The sequence below is a fragment of the Mytilus trossulus genome, chromosome 12 (genome assembly GCF_036588685.1).
Source record: "Mytilus trossulus isolate FHL-02 chromosome 12, PNRI_Mtr1.1.1.hap1, whole genome shotgun sequence".
NCBI lineage: Eukaryota > Metazoa > Mollusca > Bivalvia > Mytilida > Mytilidae > Mytilus > Mytilus trossulus.
In genome coordinates this window covers 31,602,149-31,625,551 of record NC_086384.1, presented here as the reverse complement: position 1 = coordinate 31,625,551, position 23,403 = coordinate 31,602,149, and the positions used below count along the sequence as shown (strand labels likewise).

Genomic DNA, 23,403 nt, shown 5'->3' with positions numbered 1-23,403 from the left:
GATATGTTCATAATTATATAAATTAACTGTTAACAAAGCTGATGAATTTTTGAAGAAAAATAAGGCTTTTCAACATTAAGAAAAGATTACCTTAGCTGTTTTCACGAGACTTGAATGAATTTTTGGTCCTTCATGCTGTTCAACTTCGTACTTTGACATTTAAAACATTTTTTGATTCAAGCGTCACTGACGAGTCTTCTGTAGATGAAACGCGCGTCTTGCGTAAATATAAAATTTTAATTCTAGTATTTATGAGTTTATTTGCAGTAAAATTTTATAGATGCATTACAATTTATGCTATTTAATATTGAATAGCTGTATGAACATTATCTAACCTGTAGAAATAATAGTAGTAGCTGCTAAAACTATGTTGACGTTTTACTGAAACATGCTTCGTATTTTATTGTCTTTTTCTATCATTCTGCGACACTCAGTGTTATTGTGAAACAAAGGGTTACCAAAATATATAAAACTGTAAAAAACACAAAAAAGAAGTTATCTAAGAATTCTGCTAATTCCTTGTTGCTGTACGGTGTGAACGGTTTAATATTGTCTAAATTACTGTCTTTGTCGTTCCAGTTAGACATGTCTGTCGGTGGTTTATTTTCAGTGACTGCACTTTTTTCAAGATGGTTTATACTTTTAGGGCCGCATCGTGACTTCCGACAGGTTCTTACCAACGTATGAACCCAGTTTGGGGCAATATAGTGGTCTGGTTCATGATATAGTCGTATGATTAATATTGTAACGATAATCGCAACACAAGCAAATCCCAATGTAACGGTGAGAAAGACCACTGAAAAATAAAAAAAATAATAATATCTTATTTAACAAATAGATCACAATTTCACTTTTCAATATCAGAGTACTTACCTTGTACTTGTTTTGGCTTTTCAACTATTTTGATCGGAGCGTCACTGATAAGGTTTATGTAGACGAAATGCGTGTCTGACGTATTAAAATTATAATCCTGGTACCTTTGATAACTATAGACCAATTTTTGTTCTTTTGATAACGAAACTTAAATAACATGGATATGTTGCTATAAAATAGTATTGCTTTCTAAAAACGAGCTACCATATATTTACTCTACAAAAAGGATTTTAAGCTTCAACTTCAAGTTCACCGATTGTCTTATTTTTTTACAATCCACTTATAACGTACCTAAACGTACCTTAAAGTTATATAAAGTTTAGATTAGAATGATTAAACCTGATAGTTTGTCTCAGGTTTACGTGTGGATTTTAGACTTGACGCAATTCAACTAATCCTTGAGATGACCTACCGAAGACTGCCGATGGTCATTTAACCCGCCAAAAACATAAAGATATAAATAGATTGCGAACTCATGCAATTGGATTTTGCAGGTCTTTTGATTTCATGTTTCATGATAGATTTACTAATATGATAAAGAAAATAATTAAACTGCATAAGAAAACGTTTTTCTAGATCGATTCAGTCAAGCAAATGTTTCACTTTCAATGTCAATTGATACCAATGGCTCACAGGAAACGAGTAAAACATTTCCAAACTTACCCAGAACTGATGTATGTTTTGAAGTTGTAGGCATGTTGTCTGCAAATAACGTCAATAAAACAGCCAGAGCAAGCAAAACTGTCAGAATATATCCGACTTTTTCTCCGGATTCAACAGGTAGAATAAACGTAACGGATGTTAGTACGGCAGTAACGATAACTGGAAATATAACGCTCATTATATAATGACCCGGAAGTCTCTCAAACACTATTCGGAACAAAAGTTCCGAATACGCCAGGCCGTCTTCTAATAACTCTGATGAGTGCTGAGAAGTTGCTACAAGGTCAAATTCGCCATTTGTTCTATAGTCTTGTAAATTCAGATTCGTTTTCAAGAATGTTAACTGAACAGCTTCTGTGTGAAATCCCCAGCTAGCTACTTCTATGTCACAAATTTGACTGTCATAAGGGAAGTAAGTGACGTCCATGTCACATGATGTAGACAAAACGGCGGGTAGTTCCCATCGTACTTCTCCGTTATTTTGTATGCGGACTGTCGTATCCTCACCAAGACTACTTAATTCTGAAATACTGAAATAAAAGGAAAAGATAAAAGTTATTGTAATGCCTAAAATAGAAAGAGTAAATGAAAAATAGCATCAAGATTCTAATATTGACTACATGTGTATGTTTATCTACGCGTATCTAACTAGTAGCTATATGCTTGTAATTGGATACTCTTTTTTGTTTAAATATAGGTTTAAAATCTATTAAAATATATTTTTTCGTTAACAAACACATTACGTACGAATTCTGCACAATCAATGAAGGATGCCATACTATGTCTTCTGTTGCATATATATATTCAATATTTCCATAGGATGATTTTGTCCAGGTCAGGCGGCTATCATTCCATACCTACGAATAAATAAAAGGTAAATAGATAGCCTCATGAATGCACTGAACTTAACTTAATACGAGTTAACAGTACCCATGCTACTGCACCAGATATACATTACGACAATCCATTTCTCTTTGGAGGTGATATAAACCAAAATATTTAAAAGTAGAAAACTGTGAACATAGCTGATAAACCGAAAAGGGTCGAAGTCGGGCACATTTCAGGCAGGGAACCACAGCACTTAATAATAGACTACATTTCTTAAAAACATATATAAATTTAACAATAAATTTGAATTTTAAATACAAATTTTTACCTAAAAAAGAGACACAGTTAGAACGATAATATTCTAAAGTAATATCAATATGCTTTGTATGAGACAAACTAGCTAATTATGATTTTATGTGCTAGTCGACACAAAAAGGCAGTCCACAGGAGGAACGTAGTGATACTCATTATTCTGACTCTGGGTTGACTAGTATTTACCTATAACATTTATTGTGTGTCACTTTAATCTTTCCTCCTTATAATTCTGTTTGGGTAGTTTCTTCGCGAGGAGCCCTCTCATGGATTGAGGTCATTATTGTATGAGCACGATCATAATATATATCAACTGGAATATGGAGAAATGAATTTAAAAACATTTCGTGCACGTGTTTGCAAAAAATATAAATTCCTTAATAAAACGAAATCATAATTATGTTAACCATAATTATCAGAATATGTTTGGAATCATGAACGCAAGTCATTTAATAGTGCATGTTAGATTTTTTTTGCAGTACGATCGGTTTTGCTCATTGAAACATGTATTCAATAATAAATAGACATACTTACCACGGTAAACCATCCTGATGTAGACAATGTCTGTGACTTCAGATCCTATAAAAATAAAATAAGCGAGATATAAGGAAAAACTTCTAAAAATCGGCAGATAAAATCTGAAAATCTATATACATGAATTAAGCAAACGTATGTTGCAAAATGACTTTTGCCATATAAAATGATGTTCTAGACGTTGTATAAAGGAGAATAATGTTAAGTTGTGACTTACTGACATTTAGCTAAATAAAAATAGTTAGGTTTGTTTTCGAACTCAGTGGAATACTCCTTGAAATTAACCCACTTTCCTGTGTTTGATAACACAAATTAAAGAAACGGAAATAAATGAATTGTACTACTATAGTATAAAAGTAATGAACAAGTAGTCGATTGTTATTACGAAAAACGATCTTTTGTTTTTATTTTTATTTTTTATATTCTTTAAAAAAAAAAAAGAAATGTGTCCATAGTACACGAATGCCCCTCTTGCACAGTCATTTTCTATGTTTAGTGGACCCGGAAAGTGAAGTCAAACTATAATTTATCATTGAAATGAAAAGGTTCATATCAAAAGGGACATGTGTAAAAGTTAAAAGGAGGAGGGGAGTGCAATACTTTTTTATGCTAACATGTTTTGACCTTTTTCAAGGTGTTGTGAACTGTTATCTAAGATAAATGTCAGCTGTTCACTGATTTCAACCCACTGTGTTAACTGTTATCAGCCTTTTTGCATTTGTTTGTAACTGTTTGTGCCACAATTGAAGTGTTGTTAGCATGTTCACGGACCCCTATTGTCCCACCTTTTTCAAGCTGATTGGACCTGAACTTCATCAAAAACAAACTTCACCAAAAATGCAAAGCTCCACTCGCATCATCATTTTATTCCTTGATAAAAAAACTCTAACCAGAAACTTTAACCTAAAGCGGAACATATTTACAGTAATCATTATTATAACAATAATACAGTCACATTTTAAATAATCATTCTAAAAAGTTACATGTTTCTATAATCAGACTAAACAAGTATATACAACTGTTACAGTACCATTTATGAACTATGCGGGTCATGTGCATGTATTGTTTAATTCTTAAAGTTTATTTGAACAAAAAAATATGTTAATACATGGGAAATAATTGTCCGTTTAATTGAATAAATCGAGGTACTTAGTTTTAAAAGCCCACTCCAATAAAAAAAAAATCATATTTCCCAATCGTATTGTTGAGTAATTAACAAAATGCATTTATATGAAATGGTATTAAACAAAATAAACATTCCCTATGCACAGTATCAGGTTGTAACATTTTTGTTTTGAAGAAGTGTTTGCTTTTTTAATATCAAATCGACAATGAATTGTTATAGATGAATACTTCGGTCTATTAGTTGTTATTATATTTGATAAATACATGTAATATTGATACTTTTAAATGCTTCTTATAGATGATGTACATTGCATATTGTGGGTCTTGACAGATGAAAGGAAAAAAATACCTCGTTGACTTGAATTGATCTCTTTTTTTAAATTGTCAATTGTTTAGGATTAAACAAAATAAATATGTGCACTATACAACGTATCAGGTTGTTACGTTCATTTTGAGGAATTTGTTTGCTTTTTTAACATCAAATCGACATTACATTGTGATAGATGAATACGTCTGTCTATTTGTTGTAGTTATATTTGATTATGCTCTTACATTTGTAATATCGTTAGTTTTGAATGCTACTAACAAATTATGTGCATGCATATTGTGGGTCTTGACAGATGAAAGAAAACAAATGCCTTGTTGAATTAGATTGATGTATTTTTTAATTGTCGATTATTTGAGATTCGTGATCGATGTATTTCGCATAACGTAATGAGCCTATTCATTTGATATAATAGAACTTGATGAATCTGAATATAAATTTAAAAAGCTTTAATCGAAATCAAATATACAGTATATAGCTAAAGGTATAGGGGAGGGTTGAGATCTAATAAACATGTTTAACCCCGCCGCAAATGTGCGCCTGTCCAAAGTCAGCAGCCTTTGCCCTTTGTAAGTTTTGCATAATTTTTAAAATTAGTTTCTCGTGTATGATTCGGAGGTTAGAATGACTTCCATTATCACTGTACTAGTATATACATATTTTTTAAGGGACCAGCTGAAGGACGCCTACGGGTGCGAGAGTTTCTCGCTACATTTAGGACCCATTGGTGACCTTCGACTGTCGTCTGCTCTATAGCCGGTTTGTTGTCGCTTTGACACATTCCCAATTTCCTTTCTCAACTTTAGTAAATATTGATACATGAAAATGTTAATACTTGGCAATATCATAGACATTTATCTCTTTAATCTCTATCTAAAAGACGTTTATCTGTGTACAGAATTGTTTGAATTATAATAAACAAGAACATGATGCCACTATTGGACTTGTGTTTTAGAACAGAGTCGAAAGATAGAAAAGGTGCATTCAAAGTTGAAAAAAAATGACAACGCCATATGGCTACCAAAGAAAAGCCAAACTGACAAATAATGGTATATAAAGTATATAAAACATAACATAGAAAACTAAAGACCGAACAACACGAACCCTACCAAAAACTAGGGATGATCTCAGGTGCTCCTGAAAAGTGCGCAGATTATGTTCCAAATATGACACCCGTCGTTGTGCTCGTGTTAGTACAACCTTGTCACAAGTATAATTCGAAAGGTCACATTCGGTGAAAAATGGGAGGGGGTGGGGATTGTGGTTACGACATTAGGAACATATCCGTAAGTATCTTTGAAACAGATATTCCATGACTGTTAATAAACTCACTAAGGTGCCTGTAAAATATTTTACGAAAAGTTTGTGCATTTATATGTTGTTTCGAAAACGTAGTGTTGAATGCAGAATATTGATAAATTCTGTTTGATTAATTCAGAGTTTTAGAGAATCAAGATGATTTATATTTGGATCTATAATGACAAAGTATAATCACGCACTGTCTATAATTGTTAATGATTGATTGGTTGTTGGTTGCATAAATTCCAGTGGCAAATATTACATGCAAGTTTAGGACGAGTCTTCAGTTAGAGGCTATGTGTTACCCACTAGATGTCTTCTTTACATTTGTGTTGTTAGATTGTTGTCTCATTGGCGAACACCCATTTATATCCCACCCACATTTTCTCTAAAGACAAAGCATAACATGTGCACTAAACAGTGCAAAGATAAAAGGTAGAATGAGCGAATAATGAAGTATAATATATTAACTGTTCTATAAATTTTAATGGGTATTTGGGGAAATAACAAGTTCCTAATGTGTACGTTTTGGACGATTTCAAAGCAGAAGCACGGATCATTACATTTTAAGTAGTTGTTTACAATGATTGAAATCAAAATCCATTAAAAGACATATTAGACATACACTTGATAATTACAAACTGTTGTTTGATGCACTATTTAAAATAATAACGGATTTCATGTATCTGCAAAACGCTAATAGTGGGGAACACTGATGTGAGTAGTTGTACAAAGACGTACAAACAGTATAAAAACGCCATATAAAGCGAGTCACATGCACAAGATAGAATTCAGCCTGGCTTTGAGCAAGCATTTCCATCGTTAAGCAAGCATTTTTCTATGATAAGATAATCGTATAATTAGTTAATATAATCGTTATTTATCAGTGAAAATAAATAGAGCATACTACATAGTCTATTCCAATTAATTTTGGAGAAAAATTAAAGTTTTAATTATAAATTCACGTCGGTCCCGTTTATAGCGGACTACATGTTGTATGTAACTATGTGTTATGTGTTTACGTCAACGTCATGTGGCCTCTGGTTGGGTGATGTCTGGTTGTCAATCATACCACATCTTCTTATTTCTATATTGTAGGAAATTATTGGGAAAAGAAAACTGGGCTGGACAAGCTTCACTCAGAGATTGAATTTTAAATGTGTTGCAATTTTAAATGAAAATTATGACAGAATTAGCAGCTTCAGACATAATTGAAATTTGCATATTAAATACATTTGAATGATTGTTACATGTTCGATAAACCATGTACTATTGTCACTCTTTGAAATGTGTATTACAATCATTAAACCTACATGTACGTTTAGGATTGTTCATAATAATGTACCATTCATCAATCAAAAATACATTGGATTGATCATGCAGACGTAAAAATTTAACGGCATTTGCAATCTTATATGTTATGCATGTGGTTTTACTAATGATTCATATTAAATAACATCTTATAATTTAAAATGAATGATACATGTACTAAATAACACTGTGATCAAATGATGTCGATTATTGACCTATTGCAACTTGTAAAAAAAAGAGAGTCATAAATTTAGTCATTTAGTTTTGCCGTTCAACTAATTTAGTTTTGAGTCAAATATTAAAAAAGAACACTTTTATTACTTTCATGCGTCCGAAATGCTTTTCTTGGTGTACGTAAAAAGTATGAACGCTTAAACACAAGCATTTGAAAGCCAAGAATGAACATTGAATATGACTATTGGGGATCTAAAAAAAGTACATGTACGTCAACATGATTACAATTCTATAGTTGTACCACATGATACTTAATTAAAAAAAAAAATCCGCTGCAATGATAAAAAAAGTTCTTTAGTTAATAAAACAAAGGCAGTCCTGCAGTACTGTGAGTAGATAAACTTGAGAATAGAAAGGGGATATGTGTCACTAGAGGTAACCGGTGAGATCACGAATCACGTACGAATCACGAACGTATCACCTTATTTGCCGTATGACACGAAACGGGATCATTAATTTCAAGTTAAGATGCCTAAATGTTCATGATTATCTCGCTTTAAGATTATAAATGCATTTTTATTGATAGACCCGCTTACTGTCTGTTTTATTCTTTTTATTCTATATATGTTTAGTCACAGAGCATTTTTTGGTATGGAGGGGGATGGGGGCTTATATTTTTTAGAAAAAAATATTTTGATTCTGATTTTGGTAAAAAAAAATAGATTTGCCTGATAATTTTCGCCTTGTCATATATTAGTCCTGGAATTATTAGCCTAGTCCAAAAAAAAGGTTTAAATTTCATACCCAGTCATCAATTTGACAAGTTGAAAAATGACAAATTATAGCGGAACGTCTGCAGATACCTATATGTAATTATTAAATATGAACTCCTCGGGGAGAAAACGGGAAAAGCCAAACATTTATACAGTATTTTCGTACGCTTCGACCTATAAATTACTGTATTTGTCCTATTAGAATCGAAATAATTCCTTCATGTCATGCTCTATGCTCATTTTAACGCTCAGTGTAAAATATCGACAAATATAATGCCTACCCATGTTAAAATGAGCATAGAGCATGACATGAAGGAATTATTTCTTAACTTGTATTCATTCGGATCGTTGTTTAGAATGAGCTAAATAACAAAAAAAAGGGGGAGATTCCTTGTACTCTTTGTAATAGGGGAAAATAAATAAAGAAAAAAATACCGAATACTTAACGATAACTTCATCATGTTCATATATACTATGTGTTCTTTCGGTGAATAAACGATGAATAACCAAATAAGATATAATAATACCATTTTATAATTCCAGCGTATTTCAACAGTTCCAATTTTTTTCAGCGTACTATTCTTTTTCCCTAAGTTTAACATCAGAAATAATACCAGAAATACCGCATACTAAACGGGGGTTAGGGGAAGACCCTTTGATTCTAGGATCGGAGCTAGTAGATTTTGTAAATATATTTATTGGCCACAGAAAAAAATAGTAATAAATATGCTGGGTTCCACCTTATAAAAAAGGTCTCCAAATTCTATTTTACAGTAAAATGATACATGTATGTGTAATAAATACTCTTGCCTGTTACTGTAGCAGTTGATTTGTTTCTTCTTCAAAAATTAATAATGTTATTGACCAAATCTGCCAGGTCCGCACCCTCAGAATCAAATGATTGCATCCTTATACCATCTTCAAAGATAGATGATCGATACCCGCTATATAAACTGCGTTATAACATAATATTTAGAAAAGAGACGGGGAAAATGGGGGGTTATCAAATGTTTATTTTTTTATTATTATTTGTTGTCCCTTGCAAGGAATTTGCAACAAATAATTAAAAAAAAATCATTAATCCCGGACCGACCACAGGCACTTGTCTCAGAAAAAAAAATCCTATAAATCTTAATATAACAAGTGGTATATTAAAGGGGCACTAGCTGTCAAATTCATGGTCACCAATTTGACTCAAATTCTCACATTTGATTAATAACAATGTAAAACATTTATCCAATCTATCAAACGTTTAAAATAAACAGTTTACGGAGCATGGGGTAGATGATATGTAGGTTCGTTTCGTGTGTATTAAAATCCAGATGCCATCTAATTAACTATCGATTTGACCTCAGATGACCATATAAGCGATGTAAACACAAATAAAGATATGAATAGGTTAAACCAGCACGTACAATTGGATTTTTATAGGTCTGTTTGATTTGAATTTATAGATTAAAAATATAAGTTTCTTATTGTTTTTAACCGTATAAGAATGATTTATGTGGATCGAATTAGTAATCAAATGATTTACCGTAGTTTCACCTTCATTGTTGACATTTTGTTTCTTTAAATAACCTGTTCACGTACAATGCATGCGTTGTCAGTCTCTAGCTAGGGGGTTAAATTGAGTTCACATGAATATCGGTTAGAATGATGATGACGTATTCACTTGCAAGTGAATCCGTCAAAAATTATGTATAATCGCTTATTTCAACAAAATTAAAGCAAATTGATTGCTAAAAGCAAATTATTATTTCATTATTCCAATTCAATTAATGATTAATCTAAAAAAAATCATACTTTATTTTTGTATATATATCGTAGCTAGTGCTCCTTTAAGGTATATAGGATTTTTTTTCTGAGACAAGTGCCTGCGGGACCGACCACTTAACATGAAGAGAGGGCGGGGCATGAAAAAATCTTCAAGTTAAATGGTACATTGTACTAGTTGAAATATTTATTTTTGAACAAATACATTTCAACATCTTCTATATGTTTTTCTTTCAAACACATGCCCCTTGGTATTTAAAAGATTGTCCCCATGATTAAATCATGCTTTTATTCCATGTGACTATTAAACGTGTAAAAGGTGATCACAACAAGTATTATACATTTATACGTACTGTTTCGTTTTAATTCGTACATATGCAATTCCGGTATACATGTATATATAAGTTAAAAAATAAGTTAAAAAATACATAGTCTTACATATCCATCTTTAAACTTGAAATTCCGTATTTTACCACTGTTTTCTAATAAAGGAAACTTTGTGAGGTGTCAAGGGGTATTTAAGTCGATTTTTCAATTTTAATGAGCTTTATCCAATATGAAAATCACTGCTCCCAATACGTTGGTTCGTCATTATTCGTCGGTTCGTGATCTCACCGGTTACCTCTACTGAGCAGACAACAGCTTAATGTCACCAATGGGTCTTAAATGTAGCGAGAAACTCCGTCACCAGGAGGTGTGCTTGAACTGGCCCATAAACAAAAATGCATACTTGTTCAGTGATAATGGACGTCATACTTAACTCCGAAATAATTACTAACATCATTAGTTTGCAAGCCTATAACGGTAACTGTTATATTTTTTTTTCTAGAAATAGAATCAAACATATCATTCTGTAAAAAACGATAGTAAGGTAATTTAAAACTTCATACAAACATAAAAAAAAAAGCCCAAGTCCAGGTCAAGCCGATAACAAAACAGCCATAACTAGTGCCTATAATGTTTATTTTTGTAGTGTCCGTTTTATGTTTGATTTTCTATACCGCAAAAGAAACTGATACATCTGAGTGTTGATTATTTTATAAAGTACACGGCATATTATAATTGATGTTGACTCTCAACTTTTTTTTTTAAACGATTGATTGAAATGCAAACCTTTAAGTTAATTGTTGATTGAACTCAGAGTAATGTTGCACTTAACACATTTAATAATTTATCGGTAATTTCTAATTATGTAAATATAGATTCTTACATTGATACCAGTGGATTATCGGATTTATCCAATCGAGATAGTTAAATTATCTATTTTAAAGTCCGAGCCGCCTCGGTGAGGACTTTAAAATTTATAATTTAACTATCGAGATTGGATAAATCCGATAATCCACGAGTAACTATGTAAGAATCTGTTTCTCTGATGATTAAAAAGACATTTTCTTTTTTTGTTAACCGAAAATCCCCTTCGAGTGCCTTTCACATTGCACGAAGTTGTCAATTTCATTAACACCGTTATCATATTTTGATTCATTCAGTTAGCTAAAAAGGTCATGACCCTTAAAATCATCCAATGATCTTTTGAGATCACCAGCAACCACACGTTGATTATTTTTTTTTATACAATGGGTTCGGAAAGGGATAAATTTCCATAGAGTTAGAGAAATTATATTAATTGATACTGTTGCGTCTTAAGCTTGATACAGGTATCGATCAGCCATTCCAGAATCTAATGCATGTTGGGTTATATTCTCCAAAGTGTACATGTATACCAAAACGACGTGATTGGTTAAAAACGTCATCAAAAATGGAATTTGACCAATGAAATGTCAAAATTTTCTTTCGGGGGTACAAACAATTAAACTTTCATAGCACACATTATCGTGATTGGTCAAATGTTTATAAAAGCGAGGGAAACCTTAAGGTGGACGTGGACATGTACCTAACACTCACTTAAATAGACATTGATATACATTAACCATTACGAAGTAGTATGTCTTTGAAATTCTATATACTATTAGGCAAATTTAAACACCATTAAATTATTTGATTAACCTACTAAATAACAAGTGTTAGGAAGAGTTAAGCCAGATGAACTCATTTTACCTTTTAGACTTTCTTACGATATAATTTTATAATAAAAGAGAAAATTGTCCCGAGTACGCTGTTATTTAGAACAATCTTTAATAAATTGATTTTCTCAGATGAAAACCGTCAACAAGTTGGTCGCAAATATCTTTCTCTTCGTATAACAAACTGTAAAAGACGACAAAACTTATAGTCATGCTTAACTTAGCTGCCGGTTTCATCGCCATGTTCAAGAGATACATGTAAATGTTCTAGGGATAAACTTACGAACTATGCACTGACCATTCATCTTTAATTTGAGAGTGGAATTCTCTCGGAATAAAATTGTTAAACACTTAAAGTTTGAAGACAAATTGTTTCAGAAATCAACAAAGTGAAAAAAATAGTTTAATTTGATATATAATATACCCCTCCTCAAAAAAAAGAAGAAAAAAAAAGAAAAAAAACTTATTTACTAAAAAAATAAAAGGTGAATGGTCGACATGGTCGATGATAAACTTTTCGTAATATTTGAAGGGGATATTGAGGTTGATATACACCCTAGTTATTTATTCGACGCAGTGAAGTCAGAACAACAGACTAATAATGCCTTCTGTTGAAGACTAACGATTGGTTATTACGTCTGAGGGATTAAGATGAAATAATCGATAGAACCTTCATATTTAGTTGAAATGTAGATCAGTTTTTGACCCCAAATTACAGAACGCAACCTGGCTATTAGAGCTAACTTACTGATGAGACAGATATCATTGCTTAGGGATAGCCTTGATATAATGTCACAACAAATCGACGTGATTGGGAAAATCTGCACAAGATTATAACGTTAATTAACATTTATTTGCTAAATCAAACCCGCTTTTACGAATTTACAACTCAAATTATTACAAAATATCGATCTGTACGACTTTGATCAGATATATTGTACACATTAACAAAATGAGCTTTCTGTAACTTAAATGTGTCTACCATATTCAAATATAGTATTACTCTTCTTATACTATACTGAGAGACTAAAAAGTTGAACAAGTGTCATACTGACATTTTTTTTTCTACATTAATGATATATGAGCACCAGTATAATGTTGGATTTTAAGATCCATCTAACAACTTACTTTTTTATCATGAAATTTAATGAGAACCAAACGAAATATTGCTATTCGAGGTTCGAAAACAAACCTTGGAATATGTGAGTTGTCACAGTATCGAAGAGTATATATAACTGATTTTTTTTTCAATCATTTGGACCTTTTTTCCACAAACTGTTTACATGCAGACAACACGATAATCGGTACCTGGTGATTTCTGGGATATACATGTATTTGTGAATTTTATTTTGATCATCATACATATGCATGTATCGTCATTTTGTTCTGTTCTTCCTGTTATGGTTAATGTAAACACCAATAGAAACACAAGCTTTATATATAAGTCTTACCAATGAATTAACAGTCAGCAAGTTGTATTCTACACTAACATTAACCGGGAAGTCTGGTAGTACCAATGTTTTGTAACCAGATTGGTTGAATAACAAGTCGTGGATAGTATTGGCATCACTAACACTGTACGATGTCGACAGCTTCAATAAATCTAAAACGAATAAAAATACAACTATAATATTTAAGAAAGTAAAATGTATCTTGAATTCACTTTCATTCTATAGAAAATGCATTAGCATGTCTTATTCCTTTTGTTGACTAGTACATACATGCACATAAATGATTGTAGACCATGTTTGGTTTACTTGTATATTGTAAGACATGTTTGATGCAATCTTTCTTGTTTGTTATTATAATTAAATGATTTTCATTTCATGACAGCCAGTTAGCTAATCTTTTAGATTTTTATTGGGCAGCTCCTTCGACATTAAGTTAAAATACAATTATTATTACAATCTGTCCCTTTTTTTTAATGTTTGTAGAATCTAGTAAGACCATGTTTGCTGTTATGTATGAATCTAGTAAGATCGTGTTTGATGTTATGTATGAATCTAGTAAGACCATGTTTGCTGTTATATATGAATCTAGTAAGATCATGTTTGCTGTTATGTATGAATCTAGTAAGATCGTGTTTGATGTTATGTATGAATCTAGTAAGACCATGTTTGCTGTTATGTATGAATCTAGTAAGATCATGTTTGCTGTTATGTATGATTCTAGTAAGACCATGTTTGCTGTTATGTATGAATCTAGTAAGATCATGTTTGCTGTTATGTATGAATCTAGTAAGACCATGTTTGCTGTTATATATGAATCTAGTAAGATCATGTTTGCTGTTATGTATGAATCTATTAAGATCATGTTTGCTGTTATGCATGATTCTAGTAAGACCATGTTTGCTGTTATGTATGAATCTAGTAATATCATGATTACTGTTATGTATGAATCTAGTAAGACCATGTTTGCTGTTATGTATGAATCTAGTAAGATCATGATTGCTGTTATGTATGAATCTAGTAAGACCATTATTGCTGTTATGTATGAATCTAGTAAGATTATGTTTGCTGTTATGCATGAATCTAGTAAGATCATGTTTGCTGTTATGAATGAATCTAGTAAGACCATGTTTGCTGTTATGTATGAATCTAGTAAGACCATATGTTTGCTGTTGTGTATGCATCTAGTAAGATCATGATTGCTGTTATGTATGAATCTAGTAAGACCATGTTTGTTGTTATGTATGAATCTAGTAATATCATGATTACTGTTATGTATGAATCTAGTAAGACCATGTTTGCTGTTATGTATGAATCTAGTAAGATCATGATTGCTGTTATGTATGAATCTAGTAAGACCATTATTGCTGTTATGTATGAATCTAGTAAGATTATGTTTGCTGTTATGCATGAATCTAGTAAGATCATGTTTGCTGTTATGAATGAATCTAGTAAGACCATGTTTGCTGTTATGTATGAATCTAGTAAGACCATATGTTTGCTGTTGTGTATGCATCTAGTAAGATCATGATTGCTGTTATGTATGAATCTAGTAAGACCATGTTTGTTGTTATGTATGAATCTAGTATGATCGTGTTTGCTGTTATGTATGATTCTAGTAAGACCATGTTTGTTGTTATGTATACCAAGTCAGGTTAATTTGTATGTGTAACATGTATGTTGCGTCCAGTTCGCCAAACAAGTATAAATGCTAGAGTAGAGGCCACATGAAGCCCGTTTCAGAATGCAAGACACATTTGTTGTGTTGCCAGGAGACCAATGATAGTTGGCTTTGTGCTGTGTTCGGCTCTATAGTCGGAGTGTGGTACCATAGCAAACGTCAAATGGTACATGTAGTAAAGCAACTAAGCTTGGCGAATAATTTCACAGAATAACATTATTTTAGAGGAGGGAGTTTCACCTTATAATAAATCCCTACCTCATATGAACTATTTTTTTGTATTATTAAATGTATGTGATTCTTATTTTATGGTTGTATGAGACTACAGGTACTGTAACTTATTGAGCCTGCATTTTGAAAGTTAAGTCCATTTTGTTTTTTCGGGTTTTCACTTTTCGTATTCTATAGGGCGAATACGCAAAAACGCGAAATCGCGAAGTCGAAAGGAAAAATTTACGCGTTTTTGCCTTATAGAATATGAAAGTGAAAACGCGATATATGGCTTTAACCATCCACCATACAAAAATCTATATAAATAATTGATTAACAACTACATTGTACATTGTATAGGTCATCATACGGCCTTTAACAACGAGCAAAGCCAATACCGAATGGTCATCTATTGTTTAGATTATTGTCTCACTGATGTGTACCCTATATCTCCTCAATTTTGTGTCTCAAAGTACTAAACAGGTCGGGTGTAAATTATGGTCACCAGAGTGTGGATTTTTAAGAATTAATTGTACCAATGTCAAGTGAAATTGCAATTTATATATAATAAATACCTTGAGTGTTATTTAACACATAGTGATATATTAACTGATATTTACTACAGTATGTACATATATATTTACCCTTTTAAAAAAATTCAATAAGAAACACACTTAGACTTTCAAGATACTAATTTTCTTTTCTTTTCTTTTTAAGCAGTTGAAGAGCTTATTTAATTTCTCAATTATACAAATAAAAAAAAAATGTCATACAACACTTATCAGTTGACAATCTATTAAACTTTACAGAGAACTTAGATACACACAAACAAACATTATAAATAAACGGAATACATTATATCACGTTTTCACTAAATATAATATCAAAGGTTCAAAAAATAATAATACACATATAGATTTCTGTGATATGAGAACAATTTGACACATACAAAAACACTCCTGACTTCTCACATGCGTTTTCAGAGTTATTGGTTTATTGGTTAGGGTGCCAATTCACCAACTTACATGTACATGAATATATTAACTACATGTACATGTACATGTAACAGTCTCCGGGACAAGTTTGCAATTCCGCTGAGTGCAAAAGTTGTCACCTTAATTTTTGGAATTAAGTCAAAACAAAGTTGATAACTTGGTAGGTATTGGTTCCCTGATATTTGTCCTAAAAAAATTTGGCTCTAGCACCACTGTTGAAAAAGTTATGCCCCTTTTTCCAACAATTTCCTCAGAGGAAAAGTACTTTTCCTCAAGGGAAATCAAATTTCCCTGAAGGAAAAAGATTTTTCCTCAAGGGAAATTGTTTTTTCCTCAAGGGAAAAAGATTTCCCTTAGGGAATTTGCTGCATAATTATTTCCTTTGAGGAAATTCTATTTCCTTAGAGGAAATTCTTTTTCCTTAGAGGAAATTCTTTATCCTTAGAGGAAATTCTTTTTCCTTTGAGGAAATTTGCAGCTTCAAATTTTCCTTGGAGGAAATACTTTTTCCTGTGAGGAAATTTGTAGCTTCAAATTTTCCTTGGAGGAAATACTTTTTCCTGTGAGGAAATTTGTAGCTTCAAATTTTCCTTGGAGGAAATACTTTTTCCTGTGAGGAAATTTTTGACAAACACTTTTCCTTGGAGGAAAATTCAAGACAACAAATTTCCTCTAGGGAAATTTCTGAACATCAAATTTCCCTTAAGGAAATGTTTTTCCTCTATGGAAATTTCATAACAGTACAAACAGTATTAATATATTTTTCTCCTAGACTGAATTATTGATACAAAAGATAATTAAAACTTTAATACTGTAATACACATTTCTATGGTGAGTATTAAACATACAAAAACAAAAGGCTGACTGTTTAGCAGTACAATAATAAGCAAAACACTATAAATATCATACCATTTGTGATGTTATTAATATTGTGCTCATATTTGAATATAAAATAAAATAAACACTTTTCATGTCAAATTAACTTGTCTTCTGTTTCAGCTGCTGTGTATTCGACCCCCTACATAACAGTTCAGTGCATAAATAATTCAATCCACAAGACATCTTCCTTCAATTTGTTGAATAAATTTTGTCAACATGTTCTTCAAACATCTTCTTTGTATATTTGATATGATGGAGCCATGTACATGAATGGATAAAGCAGGTGTTTATTTCGACAACAAACATGACATATATATACTATTATTTTTCTTAATTTCTCCATGATCCATCAGTGAATATGAATGTAGGTTGTTACATTTTACGCAATTGTGTTCTTTGATAGTACTCTATTTTGTTTATAGCAATTTTGTAGGATTTTTTTCTATTTCTTTTTCCAGAAAAACACACAGTTGAGTTCATTTCACATTAATAATCCAATTAGCACATTATGTAGAAAAGTATTAACAATTAAAATTCCTCTTCAGTATAGACCTGCAGGACCTGTTGATGATCATAAAAACCAAGATATCTGACCTGTAAATACACAAAATAAAACAAAATGTTATAAATTGAGAAAAAAACAGCAATATAAATAAGCTTATTTTATCATGTTTTAATGAACATTTTGAGAAACTTTCATTTGATATTCTTACTTGTCATGCTTATGAGTTCTCTTATTTCAGTGCTTTGTGTCCAAGATTAAATATTCTTTGTTTAGTGCCTTGCAGTGATATTTAAAGTTGAGCCACTTGCAATAGTTGTTATAGAATGTTCATATGTTGTGTTAATATTTGAACCACTGTCCTATATTATGGTCAAGTTGATTGCTCACAGACATGAGGCCTAAATTAATATATTGTTTGTTTCCCTAATCCCTATTCTGACAAGCTAGGTGTGGGTAGGTAGGTAGGTAAATAATTTTATTTTTCCCACAAGCCTGAATATTATCTGATGATCCGGTAAGCCCGAAAAATCAGAAATGAATATAATAATATTTGGCTTAGTTTTGACAATAAAATTTTATGAGTAGGACCATTCTTGCAGGGTCGGTCAGGATTGGAGAAACAAACAATATTTTATATTAGGCCTGATTTTTTTTTATTAATTGTTATTGCCTTTGAACATGTTGAACTAAATTGGATTGTTTAAATCTTTATATGTTGAGATCTTTAATGAATGACCTATAAAGGAAGAGTTTTCTCATTATTGAAGGCAGGCCCATGATTGGCCTTTAATTTCTTGCATCCGCTTCATTGAACTCTGGTGGATAAGTCACTAATTTACCATACCACATTTTCTTATTTTTATATGAGTCATCTTTCAAAGGCAATTTCTTTTATAACTGTAATTAAGAAATTATCCAAACTTTTTAGTAATGCGAATAATATGACTGGGTGAGTATCGCAAAAATAAAATCATATTTTGATAACAGAAACATATATATATATATATATATATCGAATTGTTAAAGTCTTGAGTATAGATAAATAGATCTAAATAAAAAAGTCCAACATTTCCGGATAGTGCATATATTATTTAATATTCACAAGTACTTTCATGCTCTACAACAATCTTCAGGTGAAAGGCGAATAATTGTAACTATGAGACGGTAGTTAAGGAGGCTCGCGGGTATAAGATTTTCAGAAAAAATTTAAACATTTAATTTTCATTACAAATTTTATAAATTACCTTAAGTAGTTGTTACTTCATCATATGGCACAAAAATCATTTCAAAAAATCAATTCGTGTTGGCCCCAGCTGACTTTTTAAATGTAGATATCATTGAAAAAGCTCGAAATTATCTCCCTTTGGTGCAAAAATGCTATTTTTTGGCATTCAAATTGAAATATCTGTTTTTTCTCATCGGTGACCTATATTTTTTATTGTTGTTTTCAAATAAGCTATACATAAACTAAATAATTGTAAAATTAAAGCGATTTCTGTAATTAGGTTATTTTTTTATTTCGATATTACCTCTTTTTCTCCTATTAGTTCAACAGAAAAAAAGGACATTTACAAAAATGTATGTTTCTTTCGAAGGGAGATTGTGAGCGTAAATGATCGGTGACCCCTCTTTTTTATTTCATTTTTCTATTAGGTATAAGATAAAGTTCATTTATAGAAAAAAATAGCGAAATCTTATATTAAATAAAAAAAAATGATTTAGACCCGCGAGCTCCCTTAAGTACATAATGTCATAAAACAATTACAAAAGGGAGATAAACGTTCTAAAGTAAAATATGGAAAGTCAAATGTAATGCTATTGAAAGCCTAATGCGCATTTAGTTTTGACTTGAATTTGGTTATAAATATTTTTCCTTTATGGATCTTATAATGTCACATTCTACATTAATTTTATAGAACGGGAAAATTTTAAAAGTACTTGTAAATATTAAATAATATATGCACTATCCGGAAATGTTGGACTTTTTTATTTAGATAATATATATCATGCAACTATATAGATCTTTATGCAGATTTTTTTTGTAATCACAATAAGTTGTCCATTCCCTGTAAAATCTGAATTTACAGTATATAGAAGTGGTCTTACCATTTAGGCCTTGTTGTATTCTGTTTATCTTGTTTTGCGCTCATTTCTTTTGTAACTGTTTATATTTTTCTATATTTCTTGTCCTATAAAACATAAAAAGGGTAAAAACTATTATTAAACATCAGTTTGTGTTTTTCTTTATATGCAGTTATATTTAAAAAGAATGGAGTATTTGTGCTATTTCATTTCACAAACTTTTTGCCAGTCATGACTTTCAAAGACTTTCACCCTGGTCAATAGTTTAAAAAACAAACATTCCCATACTTTTTCTTTGTGATCGTACTAATTTTTCATTTGACAAAAAAGACATGATTCAACTATTCTTCTATAATTTGTTTCGCTTGACTACGTTAAACTCTGAAATATTGTTAACAGTATAATCTGTATGTGTCTCACTCGTCAAAATTTCAAATTAATATAAATAACCAATAAAAATGCTATGCATGGCTCAGCTTGATACAAACGTACAGGTTGAACCCAGAACAGTTTGGGTGGCCTGTTGCAAGGCAAAATTACTGTCCCTATCCAATATACCCTCTTTTTCCGGTGGCAGTCCAAATTTCTCTGACCATCATCCCAGGTGGCCTCTATTGTATCAACCTACCTATTGTATATATTGTGAACTTGTTCTCGTCCTGAATATGCATGAAATATTTGCCACTGGATGTTAAGCAACCAACAATCAATCAATCAATCAGAACAGTTAGGGCAAGTATGGACACAACATTCAAGCTCAATACAACTCTGAATTTTAAATTTTTATTGTGATTCAATAGTTGATGCAGCATAGGTTTCTGACACAGAATGAATGTGGTCCAAGTACTTAAAAAATTTTAAATTGACAATTAACCTCTAAAATGGTTCAATATTCAAAATCTCAATACATGGTTAGATGCAGCATATCAACATGATCAAAGAACCCCAATAATTCATTTTTTGATGAAATCAAATAAAGTTAAATTTTGGACCCTTTAGAACTCAATGTGGACCAATTTGATAATGGGCCAAAATATAAAAAATCTTGACGAATGGTTAGATTCAGCATATCAAAGAGCCCCATATAATCAATTTTTGTTGAAATCAAACAAATTAAAATTTTGGACCCCGATTTGGACCAACTTGAAATTTGGGCCCATAATAAAAAAATCTAAGTAAAATATTCAGATTCAGCATATATATCTGAACACCAAGAATTTAAATATTGTTAAAATCAAAATAAGTTTAATTTTGGACCCTTTTGACCTTAAGGTAGACCAATTTAAACAGGACCAAAAAACTAGGAATCTAAATACACAGTTAGGTTTGGCATATCAAAGAACTCCAATAATTCAATTTTATATAAAATCAAACAAAGTTTAATATTGGCCCCTTTTGGCCCCTAATTCATGTTATTCCTAAACTCTGAACAAAAACTCTGGTCACAAACTTTGTTTGAATTTCACAGATTTCTATTAACTTGTACTAAAGTAATTAAGCGAAAACTAAATGTCCTGGGACAACGACGACTACATGATAATATTGAGAATGGAAAAAGGGAATGTGTCAAAGAGACAACAACCTGACCATAGATTCAAGGGTTGGAATCCTTTTCTTTTACCGACCAATGCATTTGAATGGGAGATATAGTTGGAACCCCTCTTTACTCATGGTTGGGACCCCCCTTTGAAAATGGCTGGATCCGCCCCTGAGAAGCATTATAGAAAAATCTATAAGCTTTAACTCAAAATAAGGATCATTTTCTTTTTAAAGGGCAGGCACAGATCCAGAGGGGGTTCAAGGGATTGGAACCCCCTTTTTTTGCATTTGAATGGGGACATGTAATTGGACCCCCCCCCCTTTCCCCTTTTGTCCTGGGTTAGAATCCCACCCCACCCCTTTTTAAAATGACTGGATCCGCCCCTTAAGGGTCTATAATTAAGTTTGACAACATCAGACATACTACTTTAACAAAAATAAATGCCACATGTCATCCAATTTAATTTCATCTCTTACTTGCTATTTCATCCATAATATTTAAAGAAATATAAATTTGGGAGTAGTATGATTTAAATTTGCAAGTTATTAACTATCCAAACTAGAGACCTAATCATGCTAATAGAGTAGATATACTTGACTAATTTAAATCAAACTTGGGGTGACTGGGAACAAAGATTTAAGGGAATAGATGACAGTTTACCTACAATGACCTAGTTTCATAACAATAGCATACATTAATAAAGACTACATGGTCACTCTTATGTTTAAATTTTGGGTGTTCATTTTTTAATGTTTAAAGCTAACAATTTCAACTACATACAAGTATCAAGATTTGATCCTACATTATTTAAATATTGAAAAAAATAGCTTTTTAAATTTGGATCTATTATATATAATTGTGTATGTCACATGGATGTATTTTAATGTAAAGCATCTAAAAAATCATTAGCCGTCTCATATTAATTTCAGTTCTTCAAAAGGCAAATTTATATGAGCTTATGCTGAAAATAGAAATTTCTTATTAAGGAGAAATCCCTGCCCCCCTTTTAGTGTGAAAAATTTTGTTGATTATATAGGGAATCACAGAAACATGACTGAGGCAAGAATCCCCCATCTGACCCCCGACCCCCCCCCCCCCCCCCCCCCCTAATGAAAAGTTCTGGATCCGCCCGTCAACCTCTCACTCAGGTCATTGGTGAAGAGTTGTCACACAAAATAAATTTTAGCTAGTGTAGGTGTTAGTCTCAGTCAGGAGGCAACCATTTGATTTGTAGGGTGAAAAATGTGATTAATCTTGTTTGGTAAACTTATGCTATAAATAAAAATTACCAATCCATTAAAAAATCCGTGAGCCCAATCTCATCCAATGAAATAGATTATTGTCTGTTTTCGAAGTTATATGGAAGTAAGTTAGTAGTCCAGATAATTATGACGCATTGCAAGGCATTTTTTCTGAGTGGGGGAATGGAACCAATAAATTGATCGGATCCGAAATGTCCTTCCCAGTAAAGGAGCACCTACTATTTTGTAGGTAATTATTATTAGTGTCGGTGGTCTCACAAGTAAATCAGAGTGAATATGGCATGCACATTACAATTAGTAGAGAAGAGACAATTATCAACTTGTGTTTTATTCATTTTCTCGCAGTTATTTAAGGTATATATAAGATCATATAACCCAAAACAGGTGTTCGGTTCTAGTACTATATAGTGGCTATAGTATATGACTTTTAAATAACAATTATCAATTATATCTGTATTCTGTGGCGGGTCGAAGGGGATGGAATCCGGGGTTGGACTCCCCTAGCTTTTGGTGACCAATCATTGCATAAATGATAATCTCGGGAATCCTCTCAAGTTCCTTTACAAGGTGATAGGACGTTCCGTTGGAATAGGTTACCTGTGCATCAGGAAAAGTTTTAATATAGGAACCTTAAAAATATGTGAACAGGTCGGGAAAACTCTCTTTTGACATTTAGGTATTGCACAGTTGCATTACACACCAATCAAAACGCAAACAATATAGGAAAAGATAACATTTTAACCTACACAATATATGAATTTATAGGTATACACTTTTGAAATCTAAATTA

General features: G+C 31.8%; 1 protein-coding gene and 1 long non-coding RNA gene across 2 annotated transcripts in view; both read right to left on the bottom strand.

Moving 5' to 3' along the window:
• Positions 1-272: 272 nt before the first annotated feature.
• Positions 273-23,403, bottom strand: part of LOC134693812 (neuronal acetylcholine receptor subunit alpha-3-like) — a 34,610-nt gene continuing 11,479 nt past the window's right edge. The window contains exons 2-6 of the mRNA XM_063554727.1: positions 13,463-13,614; positions 3,211-3,255; positions 2,284-2,393; positions 1,537-2,066; positions 273-796 (exon numbers count right to left, since the gene is read on the bottom strand). Coding sequence (XP_063410797.1) covers positions 417-796; positions 1,537-2,066; positions 2,284-2,393; positions 3,211-3,255; positions 13,463-13,614 — 1,217 coding nt within the window. The 3' untranslated portion in view covers positions 273-416. The remainder of the gene's footprint in view (positions 797-1,536; positions 2,067-2,283; positions 2,394-3,210; positions 3,256-13,462; positions 13,615-23,403) is intronic.
• Positions 17,501-22,757, bottom strand: LOC134693814 (uncharacterized). Its single transcript, XR_010102483.1, has 3 exons — positions 22,641-22,757; positions 19,836-19,918; positions 17,501-17,818 (listed from the first exon to the last, which is right to left on the bottom strand). It is a non-coding gene; the product is annotated as an uncharacterized LOC134693814 (long non-coding RNA).